Raw genomic sequence first — 23,947 nt, 5'->3', positions numbered from 1 at the left:
GTTGACTAATTTTTATAAATAACTATTAAAATGTAAACTATTTTTATGTAATTATGAAATCCCAAGTCACACACAGAAGCACTGAGGATCAAATATAAATAACATCCAAAAGGCAGCAGTGGCAAGTGCAACCACCTCTTTCAATTGTGACTTCAAAATCTCATATTGTTTTACACCCATTGAGAGTGCATGATGTAGAGCCTTCAAAAGGGGATGGGTCTGTGATGGGATTGAAAGAAAAGGAACAGGTGGAAGTAGTAAGCCTGACTCCTTAGATGAGTAAACTCCTACAGTGTACAGCTGAGACTGCCAAACAATTCTGAAATCTATAAGCTTGGATATATTCTGATTTATTCTGGTGTTAGCCAAGATGGACAGAAATTTTTGAAGAACCTGTAGTCTTCCTTCCCTTTTAATTATTCTCTTAGGAGAGAATAATTCCCTCAGTCTCTACTGAAAACATGTAGTTTTCAGTTACTTTGAGTTTCTTTCATTCATTTGACAAACTTTCATTGAATACCTCTTTCTGGCCCAGAGCTTAGAATGCAGTTATAAAAGATTTTTGATGAGTACCAATTGAGAACACTAGCTGATTCACCTTCTGTCACGGCCACCTGTCTCATGACAATCTGGATCACACAGATGTCAGATATATGTTTTAAGTGTTCTGGCTGCAGTGAGTGATCATAATGAAATTCATTCAGTTCAGTAGCCTTCCTGTGAATAAAACTATGGTTTACTAGTCTGCATTTGGACCATTCAGAACAATATTTTGGAGATAGTCATGGAGGTATGTTTTATTTTAGCAATCAGAAAACTTTTGGGAAAGGGAAAGAATATAGAAGGGAAGTTGGAGAGAAGAAATATCATCAAGGATTATTCTGATTATGCATCACAGGTCTATGGACCTCTATCTCGCCTTGGTCGTTTCACAGACAACAACTCAGAGGACTTTGTAGTAAAAAACCACTATCTCAACACCTATGAAGGTAAGCAATTCACATAATTACAAGTCTAGTATAAGAGGATTATCTTAGAAATATAAATATATAAAATATAGCAGTTTAGATTAAAAGCTAATCAAAAATTAAAATATTTGCAAGAAATAGCAATTACATGTTTAGTATTATTAATAATATGAGTTCATAGAAACCAATAAAAACTTCTAAGACCCAAATAAATAAATGGATACACTATGCAACAATTTGTTGAGGAGTAAAGTCAGTAAACTACTAAACATTTAAACATGTTTAATGTCAGTAAAATCAAAGTTTTGCAAAAATGAAATAGAAAAAATTTTATACCAGGTTTGTGAAGCAAACAAGAAATATATAATAAAATCGGCTCTTTATGAAGAAATGCCAGAAAACTAGCGGGCAAGGGGATGGATAAGTAGGGGATAAATTAGTGGAGAGGGTTATACCTGTTATAAAGTCCAAGAGAGGCTTTTTAAAATTATTTAAATTTCAGTTGAGAGGTTGGAGTATCACATGGCCAAGATCATGAGCTGATGCTCACACAATTGAACTTGCACCTCTGGCTGACCATCTCCAGAGCTGAATATGATAACCTGGTGTACATCCACTTTAGAATGGTGGTGCCATGTTTCATATGATCAATAATTTTCTGTCTATTATTGTGGAATGTTACATTTTTGTAGGGCAATGTTTTCATTTTAGAATGCATTTCTTATTTTATAATCTAAGTCATCAAGAATATAAGTTAATTATATAGAAATTTCCTTTATATTTCAGGGACAATTCAATTATATGAGGTACACCTTATCAATAATTCTAAATGAAACCACTTGGCAAACAGCTACTAAAATTAACAGCATGCTTTCAAATGATGTATTTAAGTACCGGATACTAAACATGTACTTCTTTCCTACAGGATTAGTCGAACTTGAGTCATGTCTCCCAAATTTTGTGACACAACCCCGAATCAGATCTCCAAAACCAAAAGTCACTACCACCAAAGATGGTTTTCTAAAGAGGGCTGCAAGGATGGACCATGAGTTGGCAGAGTTTCATAAGGTATAATTCTTATCTGGAAGACAAGATGCTTCTAGTGTGACTTTTACAGAGATATACTACACTCCAAAAATTGTACTTTGTCTTGGGCAGCAATGTCCAGTAGTTCTCAACACACAAGCCTACATTCTTTCTCCTCTCTAGACTTTTCTACCAGTTACCTGTGCTGTGCCGATCAGTGCTTTTCCCCCTCATTTCAAACTGTAGGGAAACCTCTTAGAGGTTATTCTCCCCATTTGCAGAAGTCACGCTACTTTCTAAAAGTTGTTCTGACTTTGGAGCTACACAATAAAATGTGACACAACACTGAGGTGTAACAAGTTTCTAAGGTTCAGGATTACTGTTGATTTTAATAGTGTAATAGGCCTCATTTTCTCCCTTTTAGATTTGTTACCAGGGCATCATGAAGAAAGGGAGTCATGTTCAGCATCCCACTCATCTAGTTTAAACTCAACTAAATGAGAAAGTTTGACGGTCATCTCCCATGAGCCAGCTGTATAGCTTCATCCGTCAGCTTCGCTTTCTCTTTTGTTAATTGGACTATAGGTGTTCACACTTGGATACATTTGAATCCTTAGTATATGACAGTGGTGCTCTATCTTTAGCCTGCATCAGAATCACCTGGAGGGCTTGTTAAAACACATGTTGCTGGGCCTCACCCCCAAAGTTTCTGATTCAGTAGGGGTGGGGCTGGATTACTTGCATTTTTTTGCAAGTTTCTAGGGGATGCTGATGCTGCAGGAACCACACTTTGAGACTCACTGATTTAAGACATACCCTCATCACTGGTCCATGTATGTTTGTTTGTTCAGTTAGTAATAGCATAAAAGATCCATGGGAGCCCACACTCAAGATAAAAATTAGGACCTTGATAATCATTTACTTATATCTGTGTGGTTCTTTCCCACATTATCCCCATCTCCATTTACCGATTCTGAATTCTATGTTTATCATTTTCTCACTTTCTGTAAGATTTTTGGTAGATATTCTTTATTAGAGTATGGAAGTTCCCTTTTATTCCTAATTCACTGAAGCTTTTTAATCATGTGTTTATGTTGATTTTTATCAAATGTTTTGTCTGTATCTATTGAGATAATTATATATTTTTTCTTTAAAAAATTATTGTAATGGGGAATATTTATAGTTTTTTACAGATATTAATCTGTCCTCACATACTTATTAGGAACATAACTTGGTCAGGATGTATTATTTTTATACGTTATTGGATTTGATTTACTGATATTTTGTTCAGAATTTTTATTCTGTATTCATGAGTGAAATGGCCTTATTTTTCTTTCTCAGTTTGACTATATGTGGCATCGGTGTCAGAGTTACACAGGTCTTCTGAAATGAATTGGGGGGTATTCCTTCTTTCCTACTTTGAAAAGAGTTTAAATAAGTTTGAGATGATCTTTTTCTTCAGTTTGGTAGAATATTCATATAAAATTATCTGAGACGGATGTTTTCTTCATGGGAAAAATTGTAAGCACTCCTTCAATTTCCTTACAACTTACAGAACTTTCTGCAGCATTTTGGTAAATTATATTTTCTTTACAAATTCCGTTTCACCTAACTTTTCAGATTTTTTTGCATATGGTTGTTGATAGTATTATCAATACTTTAAAATCTTTTTAGTGTTTCTCTATAATCATGCCCACTCTTTTCATTCATAATATTATTTATTTGTGCTTTAACTCTTTTTCCTTAATCAATTTTACTGGAGGCTTGTTTATTTTCTTGGTATTTTTTTCAAACATTTGAACTTTTGATTTTGTTGATTTTCTCTATGTAAATTTTTTTCAATTACATTAATTCCCACTCATATTTATTTTATCTTTCTTTCTCCTTTCTTTGGGTTAGTTTTGTGGTTCTTTTCCTACCTTAAAATAGACATGTAGCTCATTAATTTTCAGGCACTCATCAGTTTTATATAATATTTAAAGCTAACCATTTCCTTCAAAACACTGATTTTGGTACATCCCATTAGTTTTGACATATAGTTTGTCATTATCATTAATATCTAATTTTTTAAAACATCCATTGTGATTTTTGGACCTGTGAGTATTTAACAATGTGTTTAAAATTTCCAAATATGCAGGAATTGTAACTAATTTTCTAATGAATGTCTCAATTGCTCTATCGTCAGAGATCTTAGCCTGTATGATACCTATTCTTTGAAATTTAGTGAGGCTTGCTTTGTGAACTAGTATAGTATATGTGATTTTACATATAAAATAATCTAAATCCACCTTCAAATAATACTATAACTACACGTGTCATGCAGATACCTTATAGTAGATTATTCCCAATTCCTCCCTACTGTCCCTGTGACATTGCTCATTCATTTCATTGATCCATATGCTATAATCACCCAATACATTTTTACTATCATATCATTTACTATCAATACATTTTTACTATCACTATGATTTAACAGTTATACTTTAGATCAATTAAAAATAAGAAAAAATATTTCATTTTACCTTTATTTATTCCATCTTTTCCACTCTTCCTTTCTTATATAGATCCAAGTTTCTGACGTATGTCATTTTGCTCCTGCCTGAAGAACTTGTTTTACCATTTATTACAGGGCAGGTCTGCTGGAAATGAACTCCTTCAGTTTTTATTTGTCTCAGAAAGTCTGTATGAATCATTTACTTTCTTTGACATATAATTCACATACCATAAAGTTAACCCTTGTATACAATTCAGTTATGTGTAGCATACTTATAAGATTGTTCTACCATCAACACTGTCTAATTCCAGAACATTCTCATCATCCTCAAAAGAAACCCCATACCCATTAGCAGTCACAACCAATTACCCTCTTCCCCGTACCACCTGGCAACCACTAATTTCCTTTCTTTTTATGGATTTGCCTATTCTGTACATTTCATATAAATACAACGATACAACATATGGCCTTTTGTGTTTGGCTTCCTTCATGTAGCATAATGTCTTCAAAGTTCATCCATGTTGGAGCATGTCTCAGTATTTACTTACTTTTTATGCTTGCATAATATTCCATTGTGTGGATATACCACATTTTGTTAATCTACGTATCAGTTGATGGAAATTTGAGTTGTTTCTACTTTTTGTCTATTTTTGTATAAATAATGCTGATATGCACATTCATGTACATGTTTTTTAGTTTTCTTGGGTCTATACCTAGGAGTAATTTCTGCGTCACATGGTAACTCTATATTATACTTTTTGAGGAACTGCCAGACTGTTAAAAGTGGCTGCACTATTTTACATTCCCACCAGCAATGTATGCGTGTTCCAATTTTTGCACATCTTTTCCATCTCTTGTTATTTTCCATCTTTCTTACTGTAGCCATCCTAGAGTGTGTGAGGGGATATATCACTGTGGATTTGATTTGTATTTGTCTAATAATTAATGAATTTTGTCACCTTTTCATGTTATTTGTATATCTTTTTTGGAGAAATGTCTATTCAGATACTCTGCTTATTTTTTAATTGAGTTTCTTTTTATTGTTTATCATAAACATTATTTTTAATGTTTGTATTGGTTTTTAAAAATTTTTAATTTTATATATTTTTTTATACAGCAGGTTCTTATTAGTCATCAATTTTATACACATCAGTGTACATGTCAGACCCAATCTCCCAATTCATCCCACCACCACCCCAACCCCCCGGCCACTTTCCCCTCTTGGTATCCATATTTTGTTCTCTACATCTGTGTCTCAATTTCTGTCCTGCAAACCAGTTCATCTGTACCATTTTTCTAGGTTCCACATATATGTGTTAATATGCGATATTTGTTTTTCTCTTTCTGACTTACTTCATTATGACAGTCTCTAGATTCATCCACGTCTCTACAAATGACCCAATTTCATGCCTTTTTATGGCTGAGTAATATTCCATTGTATATGTGTACCACATCTTCTTTATCCATTCATCTGTTGATGGGTATTTAGGTTGCCTCCATGACCTGGCTATTGTAAACAGTGCTGCAATGAACATTGGGGTGCATGTGTCTTTTTGAATTATGGTTTTCTCTGGGTGTATGCACAGTAGTGGGATGGCTGGGTCATATGGTAATTCTATTTTTAGTTTTTTAAGGAACGTCCATACTGTTCTCCATAGTGGCTGTATCAATTTACATTCCCACAAACAGTGCAAGAGGGATCCCTTTTCTCCACACCCTCTCCAGCTTTTGTTGTTTGTAGATTTTCTGATGATGCCCATTCTAACTGGTGTGAGGTGATACTTCATTGTAGTTTTGATTTGCATTTCTCTAATAGTTAGTGATGTTGAGCAGCTTTTAATGTTCTTGGCCATCTGTATGTCTTTGGAGAAATGTCTATTTAGGTCTTCTGCCCATTTTTGTATTGGGTTGTTTGTTTCTTTAATATTGAGCTGCATGAGCTGTTTATATATTTTGGAGATTAATCCTTTGTCCGTTGATTCGTTTGCAAGTATTTTCTCCCATTCTGAGGGTTTTCTTTTCATCTTGTTTATGGTTACCTTTGCTGTGCAAAAGTTTTGAAGTTTCATTAGGTCCCATTTCTTTATTTTTGTTTTTATTTCCATTACTCTAGGAGGTGGATCAAAAAAGATTTTGCTGTGATTTATGTCAAAGTGTGTTCTTCCTATGTTTTCCTCTAAGAGTTTTATAGTGTCCAGTCTTACATTTAGGTCTCTAATCCATTTTGAGTTTATTTTTGAGTATGGTGTTAGGGAGTGTTCTAATTTCATTCTTTTACATGTAGCCGTCCAGTTTTCCCAGCACCACTTATTGAAGACACTGTCTTTTCTCCATTGTATATTCTTGCCTCCTTTGTCATAGATTAGTTGACCATAGGTGTGTGGGTTTATCTCTGGGCTTTCTATCTTGGTCCATTGATCTATATTTCTGTTTTTGTGCCAGTACCATACTGTCTTGATTACTGTAGCTTTGTAGTATAGTCTGAAGTCAGGGAGTCTGATTCGTCCAGCTCTGCTTTTTTCCCTCAAGACTGCTTTGGCTATTTGGGGTCTTTTGTGTCTACATACAAATTTTAAGATTTTTTGTTCTAGTTCTGTAAAAAATGCCATAGGTAATTTGGTAAGGATTGCATTGAATCTATAGATTATTGGGGGTAGTATAGTCATTTTGACAACATTGATTCTTCCAGTCCAAAAACATGATATATCTCTCCATCTGTTGGTATCATCTTTAATTTCTTTCATCAGTGTCTTATACTTTTCTGCATACAGGTCTTTTGTCTCCCTAGGTAGGTTTATTCCTAGGTATTTTGTTCTTTTTGTCGCAGTGGTCAATGGCAGTGTTTCCTTAATTTCTCTTTCAGATTTTTCATCATTAGTATATAGGAATGCAGGAGATTTCTGTGTGTTAATTTTGTATCCTGCAACTTTACCAAATTCATTGATTAGCTCGAGTAGTTTTCTGGTGGCATCTTTAGGATTCTCTATGTACAGTATCATGTCATCTGCAAACAGTGACAGTTTTACTTCTTCTTTTCCAACTTGGATTCCTTTTATTTCTTTTTCTTCTCTGATTGCTGTGGCTGAAACTTCCAAAACTATGTTGAATAATAGTGGTGAGAACGGACAACCTTGTTTTGTTCCTGATCCTAGTGGAAATGGTTTCAGCTTTTCACCATTGAGAACAATGTTGGGGGTGGGTTTGTCATATATGGCCTTTATTATGTTGAGGTACGTTCCCTCTATGCCTATTTTCCGGAGAATTTTTATCATAAATAGGTGTTGAATTTTGTCAAAAGCTTTTTCTGCATCTATTGAGATGATCATATGGTTTTTCTTCTTCAATTCATTAACATGGTTTATCACATTGATTGATGTGCGTATATTGAAGAATCCTTGCATCCCTGGGATAAATCCCACTTGATCATGGTGTATGGTCCTTTTAATGTGTTGCTGGATTCTGTTTGCTAGTATTTTATTGAGTTTTGCATCTATATTCATCAGTGATATTGGTCTGTAATTTTCTTCTTTTGTAGTATCTTTGTCTGCTTTTGGTATCAGGCTAATGGTGGCCTCATAGAATGAGTTTGGGAGTGTTCCTTCCTCTGCAATTTTTTGGAAGAGTTTGAGAAGGATGGGTGTTAGCTCTTCTCTAAATGTTTGATAGAATTCACCTGTGAAGTCATCTGGTCCTGGACTTTTGTTTGTTGGAAGACTTTTAATCACAGTTTCAATTTCATTACTTGTGATTGGTCTGTTCATATTTTCTATTTCTTCCTGGTTCAGTCTTGGAAGGTTATACCTTTCTAAGAATTTCTCCATTTCTTCCAGGTTGTCCAGTTTATTGGCATAGAGTTGCTTGTAGTAGTCTCTTAGAATGCTTTGTATTTCTGCAGTCTCTGTTTTAACTTTTCCTTTTTCATTTCTATTTTTATTGATTTGAGTCCTCTCCCTCTTTTTCTTCATGAGTCTGGCCAACGGTTTATCAGTTTTGTTTATCTTCTCAAAGAACCAGCTTTTAGTTTTATTGACCTTTGCTATTGTTTTCTTTATTTCTATTTCATTCATTTCTGCTCTGATCTTTATGATTTCTTTCCTTCTGCTAACTTTGGGTTTTGTTTGTTCTTCTTTCTCTAGTTCCTTTAGCTGTAAGGTTAGATTGTTTGTTTGAGATTTTTCTTGTTTCTTGAGTTAGGCATGTATAGCTATAAACTTCCTTCTTAGAACTGCTTTTGCTTCATCCCATAGGATTTGGATCATCATGTTTTCATTGTCATTTGTCTCCAGGTAATTTTTCATTTCCTCTTTGATTTCTTCAGTGATCTCTTGACTATTTAGTAGTGTATTGTTTAGCCTGCATGTGTTTGTGTTTTTTGCATTTTTTTCCGTAATTCATTTCTAATCTCATAGCGTTGTCGTCAGAAAAGATGCTTGATATGATTTCAATTTTCTGAAATTTACTGAGGCTTGATCTGTGACCCAAGATGTGATCTATCCTGGAGAATGTTCCATGCACACTTGAGAAGAAACAGTAATCTGCTCTTTTTGGATGGAATGTCCTATAAATATCAATTAAATCGATCTGGTCTGTTGTGTCATTTAAAGCTTCTGTTTCCTTATTTTCACTTTAGATGATCTGTCCATTGGTGTAAGTGAGGTGTTAAAGTCCCCCACTATTATTGTGTTACTGTTGATTTCCTCTTTTATAGCTGTTAACAGTTGCCTTATGTATTGAGGTGCTCTGATGTTGGGTGCATATATATTTATAATTGTTATATCATCTTCTTGGATTGATCCCTTGATCATTACATAGTGTCACTCCTTATCTCTTGTAACATTCTTTATTTTAAAGTCTATTTTATCTTATACGAGTATTGCTACTCCAGCTTTCTTTTGATTTCCATTTGCATGGAATATCTTTTTCCATCCCCTCACTTTCAGTCTGTATGTGTCCCTAGATCTGAAGTGGGTCTCTTGTAGACAACATATATAAGGGTCTTGTTTTTGTATCCATTCAGCAAGCCTGTGTCTTTTGGTTGGAGCATTTAATCCATTCATGTTTAAGGTAATTATTGATATGTATGTTCCTGTGATCATTTTCTTAATCGTTTTGGGTTTGTTTTTGTAGGTCCTTTTCTCCTCTTGTGTTTCCCACTTAGAGAAGTTCCTTTAGCATTTGTTCTAGAGCTGGTTTGGTGGTGCTGAATTCTCTTAAGCTTTTGCTTGTCTGTAAAGCTTTTGATTTCTCCAACGAATCTGAATGAGATCCTTGCTGGGTAGAGTAATCTTGGTTGTAGGTTCTTCCCTTTCTTTCTTTTTTTCTTTTTCATCTTTATTGGAGTACAGTTGCTTTATAATGGTGTGTTAGTTTCTGCTTTATAACAAAGTTAATCAGTTATACATATACATATGTTCCCATATCTCTTCCCTCTTGCCTCTCCCTCCCTCCCACCCTCCTTCTCACACCCCTCTAGGTCGTCACAAAGCACGGAGCTGATCTCCCTCTGCTATGCGGCTGCTTCCCACTAGCTATCTATTTTACGTTTGGTAGTGCATATATGTCCATGCCACTCGCTCACTTTGTCACAGCTTACCCTTCCCCCTCCCCCATTTCTCTGGGAGGTGGGTCAGAAAGGATCTTCCTGTGATTTATGTCATAGAGTGTTCTGCCTATGTTTTCCTCTAAGAGTTTGACAGTTTCTGGCCTTACATTTAGGTCTTTAATCCATTTTGAGCTTATTTTTGTATATGGTGTTAGGGAATGTTCTAATCTCATACTTCTACATGTAGCCGCCCAGTTTTCCCAGCACCACTTATTGAAGCGGCTGTCCTTTCTCCACTGTACATTCCTGCCTCCTTTATCAAAGATAAGGTGACCATAAGTGCGTGGGTTTTCTCTGGGCTTGCTATCCTGTTCCATTGATCTATATTTCTGTTTTTGTGCCAGTACCATACTGTCTGGATTACCGTAGCTTTGTAGTATAGTCTGAAGTCAGGGAGCCTGATCCCTCCAGCTCCGTTTCTCGTTCTCAAGGTTACTTTGGCTATTCGGGGTCTTTTCTGTTTCCATACAAATTGTGAAATTTTAGGTTCTATTTCTGTGAAAAACGCCAGTGGTAGTTTGATAGGGATTGCATTGAATCTGTAGATTGCTTTGGGTAGTAGAGTCATTTTCACAATGTTGATTCTTCCAATCCAAGAACATGGTATATCTCTCCATCTATTTGTATCATCTTTAATTTCTTTCATCAGTGTCTTATAATTTTCTGCATACAGGTCTTTTGTCTACTTAGGTAGGTTTATCCCTAGATATTTTATTCTTGTTGTTGAAATGGTAAATGGGAGTGTTTTCTTGATTTCATTTTCAGATTTTTCATCATTAGTGTATAGGAATGCCAGAGATTTCTGTGCATTAATTTTGTATCCTGCAACTTTACCAAATTCATTGATTAGCTCGAGTAGTTTTCTGGCAGCATTTTTAGGATTCTCTATGTATAGTATCATGTAATCTGCAAACACTGACAGCTTTACTTTTTCTTTTCCAATTTGGATTCCTTTTATTTCCTTCTCTTCTCTGATTGCTTTGACTAACAGTTCCAAAACTATGTTGAATAAGAGTGGTGAGAGTGGGCAACCTTGTCTTGTTCCTGATCTTAGTGGAAATGCTTTCAGTTTTTCACCATTGAGGACGATGTTGGCTGTGGGTTTGTCATATATGGCCTTTATTATATTGAGGAAAGTTCCCTCTATGCCTACTTTCTGCAGGGTTTTTATCATAAATGTGTGTTGAATTTTGTCAGAAGCTTTCTCTGCATCTATTGAGATGACCATATGGTTTTTCTCCTTCAATTTGTTAATATGGCGTATCACATTGATTGATTTGTATTCCTGGAATACAAATCCTTGCATTCCTGGAATAAACCCCACTTGATCATGGTGTATGATCCTTTTAATGTGCTGTTGGATTCTGTTTGCTAGTATTTTGTTGAGGATTTTTGCATCTGTATTCATCAGTGATATTGGCATGTAGTTTTCTTCTTTTGTGACATCCTTGTCTGGTTTTGGTATCAGGGTGATGGTGGCGTCGTAGAATGTGTTTGGTTCCTGTGCTATATTTTGGAAGCGTTTGAGAAGGGTAGGTGTTAGCTCTTCTCTAAATGTTTGATAGAATTTGCCTGTGAAGCCATCTGGTCCTGGGCTTTTGTTTGTTGGAAGGTTTTTAATCAGAGTTTCAATTTCAGTGCTTGTGATTGGTCTGTTCATATTTTCTGTTTCTTCCTGATTCAGTCTTGGCAGGTTGTGCTTTCCTAAGAATTTGTCCATTTCTTCCAGGTTGTCCGTTTCATTGGCATAGAATTGCTTGTAGTAATCTCTCATGATCTTTTGTATTTCTGCAGTGTCAGTTGTTACTTCTCTTTTTTCATTTCTAATTCTATTGATTTGAGTCTTCTCCCCTTTTTTCTTGATGAGTCTGGCTAATGGTTTATCAATTTCGTTTATCTTCTCAAAGAACCAACGTTTAGTTTTATTGATCTTTGCTATCATTTCCTTCATTTCTTTTTCATTTATTTCTGATCTGATCTTTATGATTTCTTTCCTTCTGCTAACTTTGGGGTGTTTTTGTTCTTCTTTCTCTAATTGCTTTAGGTGCAAGATTAGGTTGTTTATTTGGGATTTTTCCTGTTTCTTAAGGTAGGATTGTAATGCTATAAACTTCCCTCTTAGAACTGCTTTTGCTGCAACCCATAGGTTTTGGGACGTTGTGTCTCCATTGTCATTTGTTTCCAGGTATTTTTTGATTTCCTCTTTGATTTCTTCAGTGATGTCTTGGTTATTAAGTAGGGTATTGTTTAGCCTCCATGTGTTTGTATTTTTTACAGATCTTTTCCTGTAATTGATATCTAGTCTACTAGCGTTGTGGTCAGAAAAGATATTTGATACAATTTCAATTTTCTTAAATTTATCAAGGCTTGATTTGTGACCCAAGATATGATCTATGCTGTAGAATGCTCCATGAGCACTTGAGAAAAATGTGTATTCTGTTGTTTTTGGATGGAATGTCCTATAAATATCAATTAAGTCCGTCTTGTTTAATGTGTCATTTAAAGCTTGTGTTTCCTTATTTATTTTCATTTTGGATGATTTGTCCTTTTGTGAAAGTGGAGTGTTAAAGTCCTCTACTATGAATGTGTTACTGTCGATTTCCCCTTTTATGGCTGTTAGTATTTGCCTTATGTATTGAGGTGCTCCTATTTTGGGTTCATAAATATTTACAATGGTTATATCTTCTTCTTGGATTGATCCCTTGATCATTATGTAGTGTCCTTCTTTGTCTCTTCTAATAGTCTTTATTTTAAAGTCTATTTTGTCTGATATGAGAGTGGCTACTCCAGCTTTCTTTTGATTTCCATTTGCATGGAATATCTTTTTTCATCCCCTCACTATCAGTCTGTATGTTTCTCTAGGTCTGAAGTGGGTCTCTTGTAGACAGCATATATATGGGTCTTGTTTTTGTATCTATTCAGCCAGTCTGTGTCTTTTGGTGGGAGCATTTAATCCATTTACATTTAAGGTAATTATCGATGTGTATGTTCCTATTCCCATATTCTTATTTGTTTTGGGTTTGTTATTGTGGGTCTTTTCCTTCTCTTGTGTTTCTTGACTAGAGAAGATCCTTTAGCATTTGTTGTAAAGATCGTTTGGTGGTTCTGAACTCTCAGCTTTTACTTCTCTGTAAAGGTTTTAATTTCTCCATCAAAACTGAGTGAGATCCTTGCTGGGTAGAGTAATCTTGGTTGTCGGTTTTTCTCCTTTATCACTTTAAATATGTCCTGCCACTCCCTTCTGGTTTGCAGAGTTTCTGCTGAAAGATCACCTCTTAACCTTATGGGGATTCCCTTGTTTGTTATTTGTTGTTTTTCCCTTGCTACTTTTAATATGTTTTCTTTGTATTTAATTTTTGACAGTTTGATTAACATGTGCCTTTGCATGTTTCTCCTTGGATTTATCCTGTATGGAACTCTCTGTGCTTCCTGGACTTGATTAACTATTTCCTTTCCCATATTAGGGAAGTTTTCAACTATAATCTCTTCAAGTATTTTCTCAGTTCCTTTCTTTTTCTCTTCTTCTTCTGGGACCCCTATAATTTGAATGTTGGTGGGTTTAATGTTGTCCCAGAGGTCTCTGAGACTGTCCTCAGTTCTTTTCGTTCCTTTTTCTTTATTCTGCTCTTCAGTAGTGATTTCCACTATTTTATCTTCCAGGTCACTTATCCATTCTTCTCCCTCAGTTATTCTGCTATTGATCCCTTCTAGAGTATTTTTAATTTCATTTATTGTGTTGTTCATGATTGCTTGTTTCATGTTTAGTTTGTCTAGGTCCTTGTTAAATGTTTCTTGCATTTTCTCTATTCTATTTCCAAGATTTTGGATCATCTTTACTATCATTACTCTGAATTCTTTTTCAGGTAGACTGCCTATTTCCTCATTTGTTTTGTCTGGTGGGTTTTTACGTTGCTCCTTCTGCTGTGTATTTCTCTGTCTTCCCATTTTGCTTAACTTATTGTGCTTGGGGTCTCCTTTCTGCAAGCTGCAGGTTCGTTGTTCCTGTTGTTGTTGGTGTGTGCCCCCAGTGGGTAAGGTTGGTTCAGTGGGCTGTGGAGGCTTCCTGGTGGAGGGAACTGGTGTGTGTGTTCTGGTGGATGAGGCTGGATCTTGTCTTTCTGGTGGGCAGGTCCACATCTGGTGGTGTGTTTTGGGGTGTCTGTGGACTTATTATGATTTTAGGCAGCCTCTCTGCTAATGTGTGGGGCTGTGTTCCTGTCTTGCTATTTGTTTGGCATCGGGTGTCCAGGACTGTAGCTTGCTGGTCGTTGAGTGAAGCTGGGTATTGGTGGTGAGATGGAGATCTCTGGGAGATTTTTGCCATTTGATATTACGTGGAGCTGGGAGGTCTCTTGTGGACCAGTGTCCTGAAGTTGGCTCTCCCACCTCAGAGGCACAGCACTGACTCCTGGCTGTAACACCAAGCGCCTTTCATCCACATAGCTCAGAATGAAAGGGAGAAAAAGTAGAAGGAAAGAAAGAAAGAGGATGAAGGAAAAGAAAATAAAGTAAGATAAAATAAAATAATTAAAATAAAAAATAGCTATTAACAAAAAATTTTTAAAAAAAGGACAGATAGAACCCTAGGACAAATGGTGAAAGCAAATCTATACAGACAGTCTCACACAGAAGCATACACATACACACTCACAAAAATAGGAAAGGGGAAAAAATCATAAATCTTGCTCTCAAAGTCCACCTCCTCAATTTGGGATGATTCGTTGTCCATTCAGGTATTCCACAGATGCTGGGTACATCAAGTTGATTGTGGAGATTTAATCCGCTTCTCCTGAGGCTGCTGGGAGAGATTTCCCTTTCTCTTCTTTGTTCACACAGCTCCCAGGGGCTCAGCTTTGGATTTGGCCCTGCCTCTGCATGTAGGTCGCCGGAGGGCGTCTGTTCTTCGCTCAGACTGGTCGGGGTTAAAGGAGCCGCTGATTCGGGGGCTCTGGCTCACTAAGGCTGTGGGGAGGGAGGGGCCTGATGCCGGGCGAGCCTGCGGCGGCAGAGGCTGGCGTGACGTTGCACCAGCCTGAGGCACACTGTGCATTCTCCTGGTGAAGTTGTCCCTGGATCCCGGGACCCTGGCAGTGGCGGGCTGCACAGGCTCCCCGGAAGGGAGGTGTGGATAATGACCTGTGCTCGCACACAGGCTTCTTGGTGGTGGCAGCAGCAGCCTTAGCGTCTCATGCCCATCTCAGGTCCGCAGTGTTAGCCGCGGCTCGCGCCTGTCTCTGGAGCTCCTTTAAGCAGCGCTCTTAATCCCCTCTCCTCAAGCACCAGGAAACAAAGAGGGAAGAAAAAGTTCCTTGCCTCTTCAGCAGGTCCAGACTTTTCCCTGGACTCCCTCCCGGCTAGCCGTGGTGCACTAACCCCTTCAGGCTGTTTTCACGCAGCCAGTCCTCTCCCTGCACTGAAGACGGAGCCTCAGCTCCCAGCCCCGCCCGCCCCTGTGGGTGAGCAGACAAGCCTCTCAAGCTAGTGAGTCCCAGTCGGCACCGATCCTCTGTGCAGGAATCTCTCCGCTTTGCCCTCCACACCCCTGTTGCTGTGCTCTCCTCCGCGGCTCTGAAGCTTCCGCCCTCCGCCACCCGCAGTCTCGCCCCCGAAGGGGCTTCCTAGTGTGTGGAAACCTTTCCTCCACAGCTCCCTCCCACTGGTCCAGGTCCCGTCCCTATTCTTTTGTCTCTTTTTTCTTTTGCCCTACCCAGGTACGTGGGGAGTTTCTTGCCTTTTGGGAGGTCTGAGGTCTTCTGCCAGCGTTCAGTAGGTGTTCTGTAGGAGTTGTTCCACGTGTAGATGTATTTCTGATGTATCTGTGGGGAGGAAGGTGATCTCCGCATCTTACTCTTCCGTCATCTTCCTGATGGAGATCAGTTCTTCCCTTTCATCACTTTAAGTATATCATGCCACTCCCTTCTGGCTTGTAGAGTTTCTGCTGAGAAAGCAGCTGTTAACCTTATGGGAGTTCCCTTGTATGTTATTTGTCATTTTTCCCTTGCTGCTTTCAATAATTTTTCTTTGTCTTTAATTTTTGCCAATTTGATTACTATGTGTCTCGGCATGTTTCTCCTTGGGTTTATCCTGTATGGAACTCTCTGCACTTCCTGGACTTGGGTGACTGTTTCCTTTCCCATGTTAGAGAACTTTTCGACTATAATCTCTTCAAATATTTTCTCTGGTCCTTTCTCTCTCTCTTCTCCTTCTGGGACCCCTACAACGCGAATGTTGTTGCCTTTAGTGTTGTCCCAGAGGTCTCTTAGGCTGTCTTCATTTCTTTTCATTCTTTTGTCTTCATTCTGTTCCACAGCAGTGAATTCCACCATTCTGTCTTCTAGGTCACTATCCATTCTTCTGCCTCAGTTTTTCTGCTATTGATTCCTTCTAGTATAGTTTTTTATTTCAGTTATTGTATTGTTCATCTCTGTCCGTTTGTTGTTTAATTCATCTAGGTCTTTGTTAAACATTTCTTGCATCTTCTCAATCTTTGCCTCCATTCTCTTTCTGTGGTCCTGGATCATCTTCACTGTCATTATTCTGAATTCTTTTTCTGGAAGGTTGCCTATCTCCACTTCATTTAGTTGTTTTTCTGGGGTTTTATCTTGTTCCTTCATCTGGTACATAGCCCTCTGCCTTTTCATCTTGTCTGTCTTTCTGTGAAGGTGGTTTTTGTTCCACAGGCTGCAGGATTGTAGTTCTTCTTGCTTCTGCTGTCTGCCCTCTGGTGGATGAGGCTATCTAAGAGGCTTGTGCAAGTTTCCTGATGGGAGGGACTGGTGGTGGGTAGAGCTGGCTGTTGCTCTGGTGGGCAGAGCTCAGTAAAACTTTAATCTGCTTGACTGCTGATGGGTGGGGCTGGGTTCCCTCCCTGTTGGTTGTTTGACCTGAGGCAGCCCAACACTGGAGCCTACCTGGGCTCTCTGGTGGGGCTAATGGCTGACTCTGGGAGGACTCACGCCAAGGAGTACTTCCTGGACTTGGGTGGCTTCCCAGAACTTCTGCTGCCAGTGTCCTTGTCCCCACGGTGAGCCACAGCCACCCCTCCACCTCTGCAGGAGACCCTCCAACAGTAGCAGGTAGGTCTGGTTCAGTTTCCCCTGGGGTCACTGCTCCTTCCCCTGGTCCTGATGCGCACACTACTTTGTGTGTGCCCTCCAAGAGTGGAGTCTCTGTTTCCCCCAGTCCTGTCAGAGTCCTGCAATCAAATCCCGCTAGCCTTCAAAGTCTGATTCTCTAGGAATTCCTCCTCCCGTTGCTGGACCCCTAGGTTCGGAAGCCTGACGTGGGGCTCAGAACCTTCACTCCAGTGGGTGGACTTCTGTGGTATAAGTGTTCTCCAGTTTGTGAGTCACCCACCCAGCAGTTATGGGAGTTGATTTTATTGTGATTGCGCCCCTCCTACCATCTCATTGTGGCTTCTTCTCTGTCTTTGGATGTGGGGTATCTTTTTGGTGAGTTCCAGTGTCTTCCTCTCGATGATTGTTCAGCAGTTAGTTGTGATTCTGGTGTTTTCGCAAGAGGGAGTGAGAACACGTCCTTCTACTCCGCCTCTTGGTTCCATCTCCTAATGTTTTTATTGTTGAGTTGTAAGAATTCTTTATATATTTTGGAAACTAGACCCTTATCAGATATGTGATTTATAAAAATTTTCTCCCATTCTGTGGGATGTCTTTTTACTCTGTTGATGTAAATTAAATCTTTTTATTATGTGTATGTGTAAATGTATATATGGATATGTGTATATATTTACAAATATACGTAAACAAATATGTGTAAAGGCATATAAGTCTCTTTTAAAACTTTTTTCACACAAATGTTGGTATATAATACATACTGTTCTACCTGTGCTTTTTTAACTTCATATATGTTACAGATCATTCCATATCAGTATTACCAAAAAAGATTTCATACTATTTTTGCATGATATGTCATTGTATAAATGTACCATAATATATTTAACCAGTCCACATTTGATGGATATTTATATTGTTCCCAAATTTTTAGGGAACAACGCTGCAGTGGGTAACCTTGTTTGCATATAATTTAGTACATATAATAATACCTAGAAGAAAGTTCCTAGACATGGAATTGCTAACCCACAATATATGTGCATTTATAATTTTAACGGATATTGCCAAATTTTCTTAGATAAATGATGTACTAATTTCTGCAATGTGTGAAAGTGCCTGTTTTCCCAAATCCTTACCAACATAATCTATTATGAATGATTGGTTTTAAAATGGTTTCATGTGGTATTATTCAGGGCATTTCACTCGAGAGATGCCCAAGTTAAGAACTGTCAGAGTTAAGAATTGTCAATTATAGTTGGCCCTTGAAAAACGTATGGGCTTGGGGATGCTGACCACCCTGCTGACCACACCCGTTTAAAACTTTTTTTAAAAATTGGAGTATAGTTGGTTTATAATGTTGTGTTAGTTTTTGCTGCACAACGAAATGAATCACCTATGTGATAAGTTTGGCTATGGGTTTGTCATATATGGCATTTATTATGTTGAGGTAAGTTCCCTCTCTGCCTACTTTCAGGAGAGTTTTTATCATAAATGGGTGTTGAATTTTGTCGAAAGCTTTTTCTGCATCTATTGAGGTGATCATATGATTTTTCTTCTTCAACGTGTTAACATGGTTTATCACATTGATTAATTTGCATATATTGAAGAATCTTTGCATTCTGGGGTAAACCCCACTTGATCATGGTGTATGATCCCTTTTAATGTGCTGCTGGATTCCATTTGCTAGTATTTTTGCATCTATGTTCATCAGTGATATTGGTCTGTAGTTTTCTTTTTTTGTGACATCTTTGTTTGGATTTGGTATCAGGGTGATGGTGGCCTCATAGAAGGAGTTTGGGAGTGTTCCTCCCTCTGCTATATTTTGGAAGAGATTGAGAAGGATAGGTGTTAGCTCTTCTCTAAATGTTTGATAGAATTTGCCTGTGAATCCATCTGGTCCTGGGGTTTTGTTTGTTGGAAGATTTTAAATCACAGTTTCAATTTCAGTGCTTGTGATTGGTCTGTTTATATTTTCTATTTCTTCCTGGTTCAGTCTCGGAAAGTTGTGCTTTTCTAAGAATTTGTCTATTTCTTCCAGGATGTCCGTTTTATTGCCATACAGTTGCTTGTAGTAATCTCTCATGATGCTTTGTATTTCTGCAGTGTCAGTTGTTACTTCTCCTTTTCCATTTCTATTTCTATTGATTTGAATGTTCTCCCTTTTTTTCTTGATGAGTCTGGCTAGTGGTTTATCAATTTTGTTTACCTTCTCAAAGAACCAGCTTTTAGTTTTATTGATCTTTGCTATCATATTCATTTCTTTTTCATTTATTTCTGATCTGATTTTTATGATTTCTTTCCTTCTGCTAACTTTGGGGTTTTTTTGTTTTCCTTTCTCTAATTGCTTTAGGTGTAAGGTTAGGTTGTTTATTTGAGATGTTTCTTGTTTCTTGAGGTAGGATTGTATTGCTATAAACCTGCCTCTTAGAACTGCTTTTGCTACACCCCATAGATTTTGGGTCATCGTGTTTTCACTGTCATTTGTTTCTAGGTAGGTTTTGATTTCCTCTGATTTCTTCAGTGATCTCTTGGTTATTCAGTAGTGTATTGTTTAGCCTCCATGTGTTTGTATTTTTTACAGATTTATTTCCTGTAATTGATATCTAGTCTCATAGCGTTGTGGTCAGAAAAGATACTTGATATGATTTCAATTTCCTTACATTTACCAAGCCTTGATTTGTGATCAAAGATATTATCTATCCTGGAGAATGTTTCATGAGCACTGGAGAAGATAGTGTATTCTGGTGTTTTTGGATGGAATGTCCTATAAATATCAATTAAGTTCATCTTGTTTAATATATCATTTAAAGCTTGTGTTTCCTTGTTTATTTTCATTTGGGATGATCTGTCCATTGGTGAAAGTGGGGTGTTAAAGTCCCCTACTATGATTGTGTTACTGTTGATTTCCCCTTTTATGGCTGTTAGCATTTGCCTTAAGTATTGAGGTGCTCCTATGTTGAGTGCATAAATACTTAGAATTGTTATACCTTCTTCTTGGATTGATCATTATGTAGTGTCCTTCTTTGTCTCTTCTAATAGTCTTTATTTTAAAGTCTATTTTGTCTGATATGAGAATTGCTACTCCAGCTTTCGTTTGATTTCCATTTGCATGGAATATCTTTTTCCATCCCCTCACTTTCAGTCTGTATGTGTCCCTAGGTCTGAAGTGGGTCTTTTGTAGACAGAATATATACAGGTCTTGTTTTTGTTTCCATTCAGTCAGTGTGTGTCTTTTGGTTGCAGATTAGAACCATTTGTATTTAATGTAGTTATCAATGTGTGTGTTCCTATTACCATTTTCTTAATTGTTTTGGGTTGGTTATTGTGGGTCTTTTCCTTGTCTTGTGTTTACTGCCTAGAGAAGTTCCTTTAGGATTTGGTGTAAAGCTGGTTTGGTGGTGCTGAATTCTCTTAGCTTTTACTTGTCTGTAAAGGTTTTAATTTCTCCGTCGAATCTAAATGAGATCCTTGCTGGGTAGAGTAATCTTGGTTGTAAGTTTTCCTCTTTCATCACTTTAAATATGTCCTGCCACTCCCTTCTAACTTGCAGAGTTTCTGCTGAAAGATCACCTCTTAACCTTATGGGTATTCCCTTGTATGTTATTTGTTGCTTTTCCCTTGCTGCTTTTAATATTTTTTCTTTGTGTTTAATTTTTGATAGTTTGATTAATATGTGTCTTGGCGTGTTTCTCCTTGGATTTATCCTGTATGGGACTCTCTGTGCTTCCTGGACTTGATTGACTATTTCCTTTCCCATATTAGGGAAGTTTTCAACTATAATCTCTTCAAATATTTTGTCAGTCACTTTCTTTTTCTCTTCTTCTTCTGGGACCCCTGTAATTAAAATGTTGGTGTGTTTAATGTTGTCCCAGAGGTCTCTGAGACTGTCCGCAATTCTTTGCATTATTTCTTCTTCTGGTCTGCAGTAGTTACTTCCACTATTTTATCTTCCAAGTCACTTATCCATTCTTCTGCCTCAGTTATTCTGCTATTCATTCCTTCTAGAGAATTTTAAATTTATTTATTGTGTTGTCTATCATTGTTTGTTTGCTCTTTAGTTCTTCTAGGTCCTTGTTAAATGTTTCTTGCATTTTCTCCATTCTATTTCCAAGATTTTGGATCATCTTTACTATCATTACTCTGAATTCTTTTTCAGGTAGACTGCCTATTTCCTCATTTGTCTGGTGGGTTTTTACGTTGCTCCTTCTGCTGTGTATTTCTCTGTCTTCCCATTTTGCTTATTTAACTTATTGTGTTTGGGGTCTCCTTTCTGCAAGCTGCAGGTTCGTAGTTCCTGTTGTTTTTGGTGTGTGCCCCCAGTGGGTAAGGTTGGTTCAGTGGGTTGTGGAGGCTTCCTGGTGGAGGGGACTGGTGTGTGTGTTCTGGTGGATGAGGCTGGGTCTTGTCTTTCTGGTGGGCAGGTCCACGTCTGTTGGTGTGTTTTGGGGTGTCTGTGAACTTGTTATGATTTTAGGCAGCCTCTCTGCTATTGGGTGGGGTTGTGTTCCTGTCTTGCTATTTGTTTGGCATAGGGTGTCCAGCACTGTAGCTTGCTGGTCGTCGAGTGGAGCTGGGTCTTAACATTGAGATGGAGATCTCTGAGAGAGCTTTTGCCATTTGCTATTACGGGGGGCCGGTAGGTCTCTGGTGGACCAATGTCCTGAACTTGGCTCTCCCACCTCAGAGGTTCAGGCCTGACAACCGGCTGGAGCAGCAAGACTCTGTCAGCCGCCTGGCTTTTGGGAAGTCTGAGGTCCTCTGCCAGTGTTCAGTAGGTGCTCTGTATGAGCTTTTCCACATGTATACGTATTTTTAATGTATTTCTGAGGAGGAAGGTGATCTCCATGTCTTACTCCTCTGCCATCTTGAAGCTCCAAACTCAGGAACTCCACACTCCAGAGGCCCTCTTTTCCATGTGGTGCCTCTCCCCTTCTGCGTGGGTCCTAACCCTCTCTGTTTTTTTCTTGGTGAGTCTGGCTAAGGGATTATCAATTTTGTTTATCTTCTCAAAGAACCAACTTTTAGCTTTATTGATCTTTGCTATTGTTTTCTTCGTTTTGATTTCATTTATTTCTGCTCTGATCTTTATGATTTGTTTCCTTATACTAACTTTGGTGGGTTTTTTTTTTGTTCTTTGTCTAGTTGCTTTAGGTGTACAGTTAGAGTGTTTATTTGAGATTTTTCTTGTTTCTTGAGGTGAGATTGAATTGGTATAAACTTCCCTGTTAGAACTGCTTTTGCTGCATCGCATAGGTTTTGGATCATCGTGTTTTCATTGTTATTTGTCTCTATTTTTTTTTTTTTTGTCTCTAGATATTTTTTGATTTCCTCTTTGATTTCTTCAGTGATCTCTTGGGTAGTTAGTAGTGTATTGTTTAGCCTTCAGGTGTTTGTGTTTTTTACAGTTTTTTTCATGAACTGATGTCTAATCTCATAGTGTTGTGGTCAGAAAAGATGGTTGATACAATGTCAGTTTTGTTAACCTTACCAAGGCTCGATTTGTGACCAAAGATGTGATCTGTCCTGGAGAATGTTCCGTGTGCACTTGAGAAGAAAGTGTCTTTCGGGTGGAATGTCCTATCAATATCAATTAAGTCTGTCTGGTCTTTTGTGTCATTTAAAGCTTGTGTTTCCTTATTTATTTTGTGTCTGGATGATCTTTCCATTGATGTAAGTGGGGTGTTAAAGTCCCCCACTATTATTATGTTACTGTCGATTTCCCCTTTTATGGTTTTTAGCATTTGCCTTATGTACTGAGGAGGTGCTCCTATGTTGGGTGCCTAAATATAATAGTTATATCTTGTTCTTTGATTGATCCCTTGATCATTATGTAGTGCCCTTCTTGTCTCTTGTAACAGTCTTTATTTTAAAGTCTATTTTATCTGACATGAGTATTGCTACTCAAGCTTTCTTTTGATTTCCATTTGCACGGAATATCTTTTCCATTCCCTTAGTTTCGGTCTTTATGTGTTCCTAGGTCTGAAGTGGGTCTCTTGGAGATAGCATATAAACAGGTCTTGGTTTTTTGTTTGTTTCTTTTATTATTTATTTGTCTGTGCTGGGTCTTAGCTGTGGCACGCAGGATCTTTAGCTACAGCATGGAGGATCTTGTTCCCTGACCAGGGATCAAACCCACACCCCCTGCATTGGTAGCACAGAGTCTTAACCACTGGACCACCAAGGAAGTCCCAAACAGGTTTTGTTTTTGTATCCATTGAGCCTGTTTGTGTCTTTTGGTTGGAACATTTAATTCATTTACATTCAAGGTAATTATCGATATGTTATGTTCCTATTACCATTTTCTTAATTGTTTTGGGTTTATTTTTGTGGGTCTTTTTCTTCTCTTGTGTTTCCCGCCTAGAGAAATTCCTTTAGCATTTGTTGTAAAGCCTGTTTGGTGGTGCTGAATTCTCATAGCTTTTGCTTGTCTTTAAAGCTTTTGATTTCTCTGTCGAATCTAAATGAGATCCTTGCTGGGTACAGTAATCTTGGTTGTAGGTTTTACTGTTTCATCACTTTAAATATATCCTTGCCACTCCCTTCTGGCCTGCAGAGTTTCTGCTGAAAGATCATCTCTTAACCTTTTGGGGATTCCCTTGTATGTTATTTGTTGCTTTTCTCTTGCTGTTTTTAATATTTTTTCTTTGAATTCAATTTTTGTTAGTTTGATTAATATGTGTCTTGGCATGTTTCTCCTTGGGTTTATCCTGCAAGGAATTCTCTGTGCTTCTTGGACTTGTGTGGCTATTTCCTTTCCCATTTTAGGGAAGTTTTTGACTATAATCTC

At 37.7% G+C, this 23,947-nt stretch overlaps 1 protein-coding gene across 7 annotated transcripts in view; it reads left to right on the top strand.

The window, feature by feature from the left end:
• The window catches only part of CFAP91 (cilia and flagella associated protein 91), a 154,653-nt gene that overhangs the window by 53,310 nt on the left and 77,396 nt on the right, over positions 1–23,947 (top strand). For all 7 annotated transcript variants that reach the window (XM_033403302.2, XM_004278531.4, XM_033403299.2 and 4 more), the window contains 2 exons: positions 807–989; positions 1,894–2,036. In XM_033403302.2, the coding sequence (XP_033259193.1) occupies positions 807–989; positions 1,894–2,036 (326 nt within the window). The remainder of the gene's footprint in view (positions 1–806; positions 990–1,893; positions 2,037–23,947) is intronic.

The sequence above is a fragment of the Orcinus orca genome, chromosome 5 (assembly GCF_937001465.1).
Source record: "Orcinus orca chromosome 5, mOrcOrc1.1, whole genome shotgun sequence".
In the NCBI taxonomy this organism is placed as follows: Eukaryota; Metazoa; Chordata; class Mammalia; order Artiodactyla; family Delphinidae; genus Orcinus; species Orcinus orca.
The sequence above is the reverse complement of the archived record's forward strand: the minus strand, read 5'-3'. Positions and strand labels throughout refer to the sequence as shown.